Source organism: Camelina sativa, chromosome 6, assembly GCF_030686135.1.
Source record: "Camelina sativa cultivar CO46 ecotype springtype chromosome 6, ASM3068613v1".
Taxonomy (NCBI): Eukaryota; Viridiplantae; Streptophyta; class Magnoliopsida; order Brassicales; family Brassicaceae; genus Camelina; species Camelina sativa.
The window spans coordinates 17,373,746-17,386,315 of NC_141885.1; the positions used below are offsets into that span (position 1 = coordinate 17,373,746).

Below are 12,570 nucleotides of genomic sequence, written 5' to 3' on the forward strand. Positions count from 1 at the left end.
ATGGAGAAACCACAAACATACGTTACCATTTCGAAGGTTCTGAAACTGGATCCGGTGCACTATGGACATTGGAAGGTGTCAGTCAAACAGGCGATTCAAGACATTGATATGAAAGCCTGGTTTGCAATTGAAGATGGTTGGACTGAACCAACAGTGAAAGACGACAAAGGTGTGTTGGTGCCAAAACCTCAGAAACAGTGGACTGCTGAAGAAAAAGCTGAATCCAAGCACAACTCACAAGCCTTGTAAGTGATTTTCAACTCTCTGCCTCTGGATCAATTCAACAGTGTCCAAGGATGTGTGGCAGCTAAGGAAGCTTGGGATATCCTTCAAGTCACCTTCGAAGGAACCAGCAATGTGAAATGCACATTGAAGAATTTGGCATCGGATTTTGAGAATCTGTCCATGGAAGAAGGTGAAACCATTGCCAGCTATAGTGGTCGGTTGAGTGCCATAGCACAAGAGGCTGTAGTCATGGGAAAACGCTACAAAGATAAGAACCTAGTAAAGAAGTTTCTCAGGAGTATACCAGATAAGTTTCAACCACATAGATCTGCCATTGATGTCTCTCTGAATTCTGATGAATTGATATTTAGTCAAGTTGTTGAAAATTTGGAATGATGCAACCATTTGAGATACAACTGAAGAAAAAAGAACAACGAACGGCTTAGTCCTTTGCTTTGAAGGCTGTTGAAACTCAGAAGACTGTTGTGGCACAAGACTCTGCGGATGAAGAGAAGGTTGGGTTGCTGGTTAGGAAAATTTTCTGGAAAATGGAGTGTGGTCAGCGTAAGCAGAGCTGATTCAGAAAGAGATGTTAAGAGAAGTGATAAGCAAGACCGTCAGTGCTTGGAATGTGAGGGATTTGGACATACCAGGGTGGAGTGTCCTAATAATAAACGCAAGGGGTCAGTACAATGCTATGGATGCAATGGATTTGGACACACCAAGGCTGAATGTCCCACCAAGGAGAATAAATCCAAATCACTTGTTGTCTGGAGTGATAGTGAATCCGAAGATGATGTGCAAGACGGTGATATTCTTAACAACTTTGTGGCTCTGCTGGGAGTGATTGAAGTTAATGAAGCTGAGGAACCTACTGTGGTATCTGACTCAGAGGACGATGAAGGAGACTTGTCAGTTGAGGAACAAGTCACTCTGCTCATTTCAAGTCTTGTTCAGAAGAAGAAGGAGCATGATGAACTGTTGTCTGAAAAGGAGGCTCTAAAGTCCCATCTCACACAGTTGTCCACAGATCTTGAAGAAGAAAGGACCAAGTCGCAGAGACTTGAGAAACAACTGGATGACCAGCTGAAGAATATCATGATGTTGACCAAAGGAACTAAAGACCTTTACACTATTCTCAACAGTGGGAGAATTGGCAATGTGAAGTGGGGACTTGGATATCAAGGCACAAATGCCTCAACATCGACTCAGTTTGTCAAGGGTCAGCCTTCGGTAAGTAAAGAGTCTGTGCCTACTAAGTCATCTGTCCATGTGACAACACCTCCAAAAGAAAGGTTCCAACAGTCTAGACGGATTCCTCCAAATGCCAAGGCCCTATACAGAGCAGCTCCAACAGTGAATCAGTTCAATCCTTTTCTTGGTGCACATAACCCCTATTCCGGTCATCAAGCATATGGACCAGTATGCAGTGTTTTTCGCAGTCGAAGGAATGGATGTTGGTACTGTGGGAATCTTAGCCATTTTAAGGCTCAGTATTATGAGTATGTCAATCGGATGTCAAAGGCGTCTCAACAAAGCTTGTATCACAGAGGCATGAGATCTACCAATCCGCTGTATGTTCCGAGAGGAGAGATGTACTGTCATGTGGCTCAGGCTGAGAGTCACAATGGTTGTGACCAAAAGAAGTGGTACTTTGATAGTGGTTGTTCTCGGCATATGAATGGAGCTCACACCAATCTGTCTGATTTTGAAGACGTGTCTGCTGGTCGAGTTACTTTTGGCGATGGAGCAAAAGGGTTAATCAAAGGTAAAGGTGTTACTGGTGGAAACACACAACCCAATCTCAAAGATGTGTTCTTGGTAGATGGATTAAAGGCAAATCTCATTAGTGTCATCCAATTGTGTGATGAAGGTTTGGATGTCACTTTTACCAAGAAAGACTGCAAAGCTGTTGATCAACAAGGCTCTGTGCAGTTGGAAGGCAAGAGATCCGGTAACAACTGTTACATGTGGAAATCAACAGAACAATGTTTTTTTGCATCAACCACAACGGATACTGAGTTGTGGCACCAGAAGTTGGGGCATCTAAACATTTGCACTATGCAAAAGCTTGGACATCAAGAGATCGTTCGTGGGATGCCTTAGCTACAATCCGATCAACGGTTTGTATGTGGACCGTTGATATGTTACGGTTTTGACTCACTTTGACCCTGTTTATTTGATGGTTTTGTAGTTGTTTGAGTCCTTTTTAGGTTATAATAAGAGGCTAGGAAGCTAAAAGCAAGGATTGGAACAGCATGAGCAATCAGAGCAGAAAGGAGTTGAATTGGAGCAGAAAAGCTGATTTTAGATCCAGGAGCACATGCTCCCGATTTCCGAGCACATGCTCCCAACTCTACGGTTTCATGACGACACGTGGCAAGCATCTAGGCGCCGATTCCCTGCCTAATTTCCCTTATTTTAGGCAATTCTTTGTGAGAGAAAGAGGGCTGAGATCGCTTTTTAATAGGGAGATTTGAATTTGGAATCTTTCCTTATTTTTCTCTACTTGTATGCTATTTAACCTAGGGTTTTTAGGAGAGAATATATATCTTTTCTTTTGTTTTTGAGCGACGTTTTTGTGAGAGGGAGAAGAGCGGCTGCCTTGTGAAGCATTCTCTGAACCCTTTTTATTTTTATGTCATTGAATTTCTCATCTTTTGCTATGATTCATTTCTCTATGTCTGAGTAGTTTTCTTTGCTAGATTAGGGGTTTCAAAAGGGGTTTCATGGGTTAGAAACAGAACACAAATAGGGCTTTATATAATCGATTGTCTTCACTATTGTTAGACTTAATGCTTAGGTTGATTTGATCACCCAATCTATGATTCTAGGTGTATCTATTCATCAAAAGTGTAATAGGTTGCTAGAAAAGACATTAGTGGGCAAATTATCCTAGACCTGCGAAAGTTGATGTGTAGGTGATTTGTGAACTTATCATTCCTGTTCTTTAATGCTTGTCTGCGATTTTTGGCTCAAACGACAGTTTAGGGTTTATGGACCGCCGAGCATGTGTTCCGGATGTCTGAGCATGTGCTCCGCGTTTCAGCACAGAATCGATCATATAGAGTTATTGATACCACGACAGTGGATCAGTTTATATTTATGTTTGAGTTCTAGACTAGTACTTAATCTATGCCCTGAATAGTTGTTTAGTTGCTATCTCTGAAATTCCCGAGAATTACCATTGATCTAATGTTTTGCTTATTGCCTTTTTATACCGTTTTAATCGCATTACTGTTACCAAACAAACCCAACTTTGAATTGTCTTAGCTTGAAATTGAACCAATAGAACCATAGAGTAAAACTTGGTCTTCGTGGGATTCGACCCCTAAGTATTACTTCTTTGCTGTGCACTTGCAGTAGGAAAATAAGGTTTAAAACTCTGTGTATCAACCGTGTAACAAAGGGAAACAGGTCAAAGTGTCACACAAGGCTGTTTCTAACATTCGCACTAGTCGTGTTTTGGACCTGGTTCACATGGATCTGATGGGTCCCATACGTGTCAATAGCTTGACTCGTAAACGCTTCATCTTTGTTATGGTTGATGACTACTCTCGTTATACTTGGGTTCGTTTTCTTCGAGAGAAGTCCGATACACTTGAGTGTTTTCGGATTCTAGCATTACAAATCAAAGGTGAGAAGTGGGCTATCAAAGGAATTCGAAGTGATCGTGATGGTGAGTTTCAGAATGAGCAGTTTGATGGATTCTGCACAGCTCAGGGTATTTCTCATCAGTTCTCTGCACCCAGAACACCCGAACAGAATGGTGTGGTTGAGCGCAAGAACATAACTCTACAGGAGATGGCTCGTGCAATGCTACATGGGAATCAAGTTGCTCATCACTTCTGGGATGAGGCTGTCAACACCGCCTGCTACATCATCAATCGGGTGTATGTTCGGCCTGGGACTTCCAAAACACCCTACGAATTGTGGAAGGGTCGAACCCCCTCTGTTAGTTACTTCCATGTCTTTGGATGTTTCTGTTACATCTTAAATGACAAAGATCAGTTGGGAAAGTTTGATTCAAAATGTGATGAAGGGCTGTTCATGGGGTATTCTGGTAAAAGTATGGCGTTTCGGGTCTACAACAAGCGCCTGCACTGTGTACAAGAGACTATCAATGTAGTTTTTGATGATATTTCTATTCAGCGTGTGGCATTCATCCCTATGATCCAGTCATTGTCTCTCCTGATGCCTCTTCTAATGACTCCGAAGTTGTTTCCTCTGCTGCTTCTCCGGCTGTTTCCTTAGAGGTCTGTCCTCTTCCGGTTATGTCTCAGGTTCATCGGAATCACTCCACTAATGATGTTATTGGTGAGATTCAGGGGGGAAGAGTGACCAAGGGTAAGCAAATCGAATTTCTTCATTTAGCCGGGAAGAAACAGCGATCGATCATTCAGCAAGTGCCACAAGACTCTTAAGTAGTACAGTTTTCCTGCTTTGTTTCATCAATAGAGCCGAAGAACCACAGAGAAGCCCTAGCTGATGAATTTTGGATAGCGGCTATGCAGGAAGAAGTTGAACAATTTACATGCAGTGATGTGTGGGACCTCACAAGGCGACGAGATAATGTCAATGTCGTGGGGAAAAAGTGGATCTTTAAGAACAAGAGTGATGGAAATGGGTGTGTTGTGAGAAACAGAGCTCGACTCGTGGCTCAAGGCTACTCCCAGGTAGAAGGGGTTGACTTTGATGAAACTTTTGCACCTGTTGCAAGGTTGGAATCCATTCGGTTTTTGTTTGGAATGGCTTGTGCTTTGAATTTCACTCTACATCAAATGGATGTTAAAAGTGCTTTTCTGAACCGAATTCTTCAAGAGGAAGTGTATGTTGAGCAACCTAAAGGGTTTGAGGATCCACAACATCCCCATCTTGTGTACAAACTGAAGAAAGCTCTATATGGTTTGAAACAAGAACCCAGAGCCTGGTATGAGAGGCTTACAACGTTTCTGATGGATCAAGGCTATGTTCGTGGTAGTGTGGACAAGACTCTGTTTGTTCTGAGTCTCGACAAAGGCCTGATGTTCGTTCAAATTTATGTGGATGACATTGTGTTTGGATCAACCTGTCAGCAACTTGTTGATCTGTTTGTACGGAATATGACTGATGAGTTTGAAATGAGTATGTGTGGTGAGCTGACTTATTTCTTGGATTTGCAGGTTAAACAGTCAGCTGAAGGCATTTTTGTTTCTCAAAGCTCGTATGCAAGAAGCTTGATAACCAGGTTCGGTCTCACTACTAGCAAGGAAGCCAAGATACCGATGGGAGTGAATGACAAACTATCAAAAGACGAAGCTGGGGAGGATGTGGATGAAAAGCTATATCGGGGAATGATTGACAGTCTTCTGTACTTGACTGCAAGCCGACCAGACATCTGTTTAGCTGTTGGTGTGTGTGCTAGATATCAAGCAAAGCCTAAGAAGTCACACTTACTTGCTGTGAAAAGGATCATTAAGTATATCAAAGGGACAATGGAACTGGGGATCTACTACACCAAGGTTACAACCACCAGTTTAACAGGATACTGTGATGCAGACTGGACAGGTTCTGTGGATGATCGCAGAAGTACAAGTGGTGGCTGCTTCTTTATGGGTAACAATCTAATATCTTGGCACAACAAAAAGCAGAACAGTGTACCACTTTCAACGGCTGAAGCGGAGTACATTGCCCTGGGTAGCTGCTGCACTCAACTGATGTGGATGAAACAGATGGCTGCTGATTATGGTATTGTTTCTGATTCTATCTTAATTCATTGTGATAATGAGAGTGTTATTAATATTTCTAGAAATCCTGTTCAACACTCACGAACCAAGCATATTGATATTAGACATCATTTCATTCGTGAATTGTTTGAGACGAAACTGATTGAGATTGATCATGTGCGCACCGAATTTCAGCTAGCTGATTTATTTACCAAACCATTTGACTTTAACAGATTCACTAATCTGCGTAAGTCCATTGGGATCTGTGAAATCAAAATTTTTGTCTAGTTGTGCTGATTGCTTGATAGGGACACACATCGAATCAGGCCATGGAAATCCTAGAATATATAAAAGGCTGATGGTTGTTGTATGCTGAAAGACCATGTGGAAAATAGCTGTCTATCATGCCGATCCATGCTCCTGTGAAATGTTGTCATGTCTTAGGAAGTCAAAGAGCTGAGGAGAGACAAAGTCATGTGGTTGCATCAGTGACTTGAAATCCATTCAGAGGTTGAGAAGTCAAGTGATATCTCTGAATCTCAAAAGATCTGTGAAAAAAAAAAAAAAAAAAAAAAAAAAAAAAACAAAAAGTAGGTATATGTTTGGATGGCATTAAAAGGACTGAAGGCATGACAATGTGAAAGTCTATCCATTGTGTCAACTATTATCCTTTGACAATTCAAGAGGTTGTGGTAGTCTTCGATGTGGGTTTCTTGAAGAAGGTTGGCATGATTTTGCAAGTAAAGGTTTCCAGGTATGTTCTGGTTGCACTAAAATTTTTAATATTTGCCATGAATCAATCTCTCTCTGGTCCTTGAACACTGATCTGTGAAGTCTTAATACATCGATCAATGGGTTGTAGCTTGTGTTGTGAGTGTTGTGTTTAAGCATTATTGCATTAAATGGTTGCCTAGCGTGTGCAGTGAATTGGGTCGACTTCTAGAGATACATGCATCAAAAAAACTCTCTTCAAGGCCCAATCCGGCCCATTTTAGTGGTATATATAAGAGGATCGAGGGGTAGGGTTTTCACACATCACCATCCTTGAGAATTTGAACAGTCAATTGCTCAATCCTCTTTGTTTCTTTTCTCGATCGCTTTGAATTTCTGTGTACTAATAACACTGCATCAATAAAGTCAATCCTAAGCGGCTTGCAGCGCCTTGTCCAGCCCAGGCAGGACATTGCTCCGGTGGATCATCAGATGGGTGGTGGCGACTCGTCTTCGTTGGAGGCGACTCCAGCAACTCCACCGTGCATAACCATGGTCCCCTATAATCCAGACGGACCTGAATCAGAGGGGGTTCCTGAGAATTTCTCCACGGCCTCTTCTCGTGACGGTCCTGCTGTCTCCCGGTCTGAGCCTCCACAATCACCTGTTGCATGTGACTCTTCCTCTGCCCCACCTCCTCTGAAGCCCATTAAAGTTGACTCCCCGGTGGTTGAAGTCTCCGACACTGATCCATCAGTCAACATTCCTGGATCGAGTGTGTCTTCTCGACTTCGCAAGCGTCACACAGAATCCTCAGTCGCTGGTGCACAACCCAAACGACTGTGTACCAGCAGACCCCGGGTTCATGGTCCTGTTCTGACTCCCTTTGACCGGAAACGGTTCATCTCTACCGAGGCTGCACGCAAGTATGCTTCTTTCTCCACTCGTATTCTGGCTCCGGAAGCCAGTGCTGTGTGTGGTGATGATGGAACGGTCAAGTCCCTTCTCAAGCAGTCCGAGTTGCTCAAAACTGTCATGGAAATAGGTCCCTATGTTGCTGAGGTGGTCCATGAATTCTGGGCGAATCTGCCGACCGTCAAGGTGGATACTGATTTGGTGGATGTCCTTGTGCGGGACTGGGTGTACGACTTCTCGCCTGCTCGAATCAATGCGTTGTTTGGGCTCAAATCGGTGGATCTGCGTGAGCAACGACAACGGACTGCAGCAATTCTGGAGGAGGATTTGGCCTTGTTCCTGTTGGATGGGAAGGTGAAACAGTGTAAGCAGTTGGTCCCTGCGGTTGTCCGCAACTCAACAATCAAGGAGCTGCACAAGCTCTATTGCAGCAACTGGTCCCCTACTTCCAATCATGGTTACATATCTACAGGTAGGGCGATGATCATCTACATGATCATGCATCAAATACCTTTCGATTTTGGTCGATTGGTTTATGATCAGATCCTTCAGCTTGGTCTGCAAGCTCAGTCAACGTTCCGGTTACCGTTTCCCAGTTTGATCTACCAGCTGCTTCAGGCCCAGCATCCGGTTGTTGTTGAGTGTCAACCATCTCCACGCAAGGCTGTTGCAAAGAACAAGCGACCTGAATCGTCACAGGTGCCGGTTAAGTCTGATTCGGCAGCTGAACGCAAAGCCATGCATCGGGCTATTCGCATTTTGCAAGAGCCTTTGCTGCAGGTAAGAATTCTCTTGTCCCAATCGTTTGTTAATTCCTCCTTTCGTCTGTTTTTGACTCATGTATGCTAACCAAGCAGGGGGAGATGAGGATTCGGAGTCTGATGATTGAAGGGGTGTGGCTTTTGTGGGGGAGCAGGATTTTGTTGTTGTGGGGGAGTGGGTGTTTTTTTTTGTTTCCCATGTTGTTTTTTGAACTTGCTGGTCATTGACCTGTTTCTGTTTTGTTTGGTTGTAATAAGTTTGAACCAGGCGTTGGTCCTTTTTGTTGGATTTGGGTTTCTATTGTTCTGTGTTGTGCCTTGTGTCTCTGTGTGTCTTTTGTTTTTCAGGGATGGATGCAGCAGTTGCTTGGTTATCAACCTGAGTCAAAAAGGGGGATATTGAAGATGCAGTTGCAGTAGCAGAGCACTGTTGGAACAAGGAGTTGTGAGAACACAGGAAGTTGTACCAGGGAACGGATGAGTGAGGTGTGACTAGGAGGCGTAGCTGACGTGTCACTGTCGTGTATGAAGATAAAGCTGGATTGGGAGAGGAGATATTCGGAGAATATAATACTGATGGCAGTTTGTGTCTTCTACTGGCTTCGGCAGTTTGTGCGCATAGATTGTAAGCCTTGATGGCAAAAGAATAATTGATTAGTTGGTCTAGTTAGTTTGTCCTGTGGTGATTAACTGTACCAGAAAGAAAAAATGGACCAAATCTATGCTATGTTGTCTTATTGATTGTGTTCGGCTCTTACCGATTACCCAACTCTCTTTACAACTCTCTTGTGCAAAACCCATTAAGAATTTATTTTAGAAAAAAACCTTTCGGCTTATTCACGTCATACTATACGATTACATGTTTGAGCCCATCCCCTTTTAATAAAAAGGGAAATACACGACTTAGTTTTTGTATACTTTATATTTTTAATAAATGATTACAAATGCATAAAAATAGGTTATATATAGGATACACATTAACCATAAATCATGGAGCAAATATATATCCAGTAACAAATTAAATCGAGGAGCATTAGTAAAACTAAATAGGCTTTTTAGCAATAATCTGTAATAAGCTTTTTAGGACAAACATAGGTCCAAATTATATCTAGTTTGAAAGCCTAATATATCTGTAATCTCATATATATTAATAGAGAAGCACTCTCTTGAAAAAACTGATGTGTTGCCGCCAGAGAGCTCGAGACACATTTAGCAAAAAACCCTTAAATTTTCTACTTAATTACATTAATTTGCCACTATATTTTCAAAAAAAAACAATTAACTGAATAATAATTCGATATGTCACAATTAACATGCCATTATATCTACACAAATTTAAATATCACATATTAAAACTAATTAAATAATTACATATTATTTTAAGTCAAAATTTTACTATCAATAATTATATACAAGTCGAAGTTATATTTTATATTGATTTCTCAAAATCAATATAAGTAAAATATTCTAAAAAGGCTATAAAACATATAAAGTAAAATAAAAATAAAGAACATATAACTTCTTAACAAAATCATATAAAAAATGTTATTTTTTATACTAGTATTATTACCATAATAATTTAAATAACAAGCTTTCAATAGTTATTATAAATGATTATAAAAAGAAATATATTACCCCTGAATTATCTCCAACTCATTAAAAAAAACTTAATTCCCAATAACTATTGATATTAAAAAAACGAATAGGAATATACATTCATTAAAAAATGGAAATATTGATAACCGAATAGGAATATACGTTTTAATTGTACATTAATCTATGTGCTATTAAAAAGGAATGACACAATAATCCTTATCATTATAAATAAACTTAGTACCAAAAAAAAATCATAATATATTTAAAATGAGTAATTTTATTAGATTATGAAAAATTGTTATAGTTACTCTATTAACCATAAATATAAAAATTTGATTTTTATATCACACAAAAAATATATATTTCCAAAAATTGTAACATTTTATATATATATATTTTTACCATGTTCACATAATTCACGGGTGAAAAGTATTCTTACACGAATACGTTGATTTTGAAATTTCATTAATTTTTCATAATGGCTTTTTGGTAATAATCCGTAATTTATAGAAAATATTAACTGTGACAACCCGTCCCGCGGACCCCACTAGCCCACCGCTAGCTGCCTCAACGGACCGTCCGTGGACCCCACTAGCTCACCGCTAGCGCCCAAACGGACTCCAAGCTGGCCCTGCAGGGCATCGATCCTAACCCATCAGTGGATATCCACATCCACCAGTAGGTTATTGGTGCGCCAAGCGTTCCTCGAACCCTGGCGCACCAATAACCTACTGGTGGTGACATTTAAGTCATGATGTAGAATATACATTGTTGAAATAACTACACATACATAAACTAATACAACATATTAAAATTTATTTTAAAATATAAAATATTCAAAAAAATTTATAAAATAAAATTAACCAATGTTATAGCACGGGTACTTATCTTGAATCATTAATAATATAAAACTTACAAAATAAGTGTCTTTTTCAAGTCATCATATTTAGCATATGATTTTATTCCATAATGTTTTATTTAAAAAAACTTTTAAAAACAATCACATAAATTATATTATATATAAAATTACAATATATATAAAATGAATTTCAACCCTTGCTCTAGCACGGGTCTTAATCTAGAATATGATCCGTGCTAAAGCACTTTTTGTACTTCAATGTTGTATAAAAAGTGTAATATAAATAAAATGAATTTCAATGTTGTAGAAATTAAACCAAGAATTCCAATGTTGTAGTTTAAAAAAAAACAACAAAGCATCAAACAAAATTAAAAACTAAATATGTTTTAAAAGATATTAACACTATAAGACTTACATGAGTGATATTTACCATAAAAATTTATGGCTTGAGTTACATCCAAATAATATTATAAACAATTACATTTATAATATTTGAAATAATATGTTTTCTAACCCGTGCTATAGCACGGGTCCAAATCTAGTTGAAATTAAATTCTAAGACATAACACACTGCCCATTGTTAAAATAAAAATATGAATATCCAAATGAAATGGACATGTCTTAAACTCATGTGAAGAACCAAAATTGTTTAAATAAAGCAATAAGAAAACGACTACAAAAAATAAATATTCGTTTCACTGTGAAAAAAAAACATATTCGTTTCAATTTTCTTCACGTACTCCTTTCACAAAAAAGTCTAAAAAAGTATTTTCATTTTACAAAGAGTTTTACTATATATACTTTTAATAAGTTTATAACAAAAATATATATATTATTTTAATATGCTTTTTACACTAAGTTTTTTATATTATTCTTAATTCAAAGCTATTTTCCATAAACTTATAAAATTCACACTTATTAGTGTAAAACACACATATATTATTATTTTTAATATAATTTGTGTGAAATGTATTAAAATGACATTTTTATGAAAAAGAGAAAATAAAATATAAAATATAATTGTTGACAAATTTATATATACTTGAGTAAGGTACAATCAGAACATACTAACAAAACCAAGCCAAAAATTATAAATCTTCATAAAAATAAATAAAAAAAAACTAAGATACCATTATTCAATGACTAAAAAATAAATCAAAAGTGAAAATTAAAATGTCTCATACACAAACTATCCACAAAAACAAATACTTCTTAAAAAATGTCAAGAGTCTCGTTCAAACTTTCTACAAAATTTCCGTTTAGATGTGTATAGAGGGAGACAGTATAGAGATAGAGAATGTGATGATTCTTATTGAGTAGTAGTAAGAGTATATATACAAGTGAGGAGCTAGGGTATACACATTATTACAAATATACACTTTACATATTTAGGAGATATGACTTGATAGTGTAGGAGATAAGACATGAAGAACTTTAGTAAGTAAACCTCCTCCTCTAATGTCCCTTGCACAAAGGCTTGGTTCACATCGAGCTGCTTGATAGGCCAGTCACACGCAACCGCTGACTGAAGAACAATCTGAATCGTGGTAGATTTAATAACTGGACTGAACGTTTCGTTGTAATCAATACCTTTTCGCTGGTTGTAGCTGCGCGCCACAAGACGCGCCTTGTACCCATCAACCGATCCATCAGGTAAGTATTTGAGCTTGAAGATCCAGTTAGTGTCAATAACGTTCTGGTGAGGAGCCGGCAGAGCCAGAGACCACGTGAAACGTCGGAGTTGTCCATTGAACTCATCGGACATGGCATTCCGCCATTTGTCGTCGGCAAGGGCTTG

At 39.0% G+C, this 12,570-nt stretch overlaps 1 protein-coding gene across 1 annotated transcript; it reads left to right on the forward strand.

Moving 5' to 3' along the window:
• LOC147942713 (uncharacterized) lies at window positions 1-621 on the forward strand. Its single transcript, XM_087456169.1, has 2 exons — window positions 1-245; window positions 288-621. The coding sequence occupies exons 1-2, from the start codon at window positions 1-3 to the stop codon at window positions 619-621; spliced, it is 579 nt and encodes a 192-aa protein (XP_087312295.1).
• Window positions 622-12,570: the final 11,949 nt, after the last annotated feature.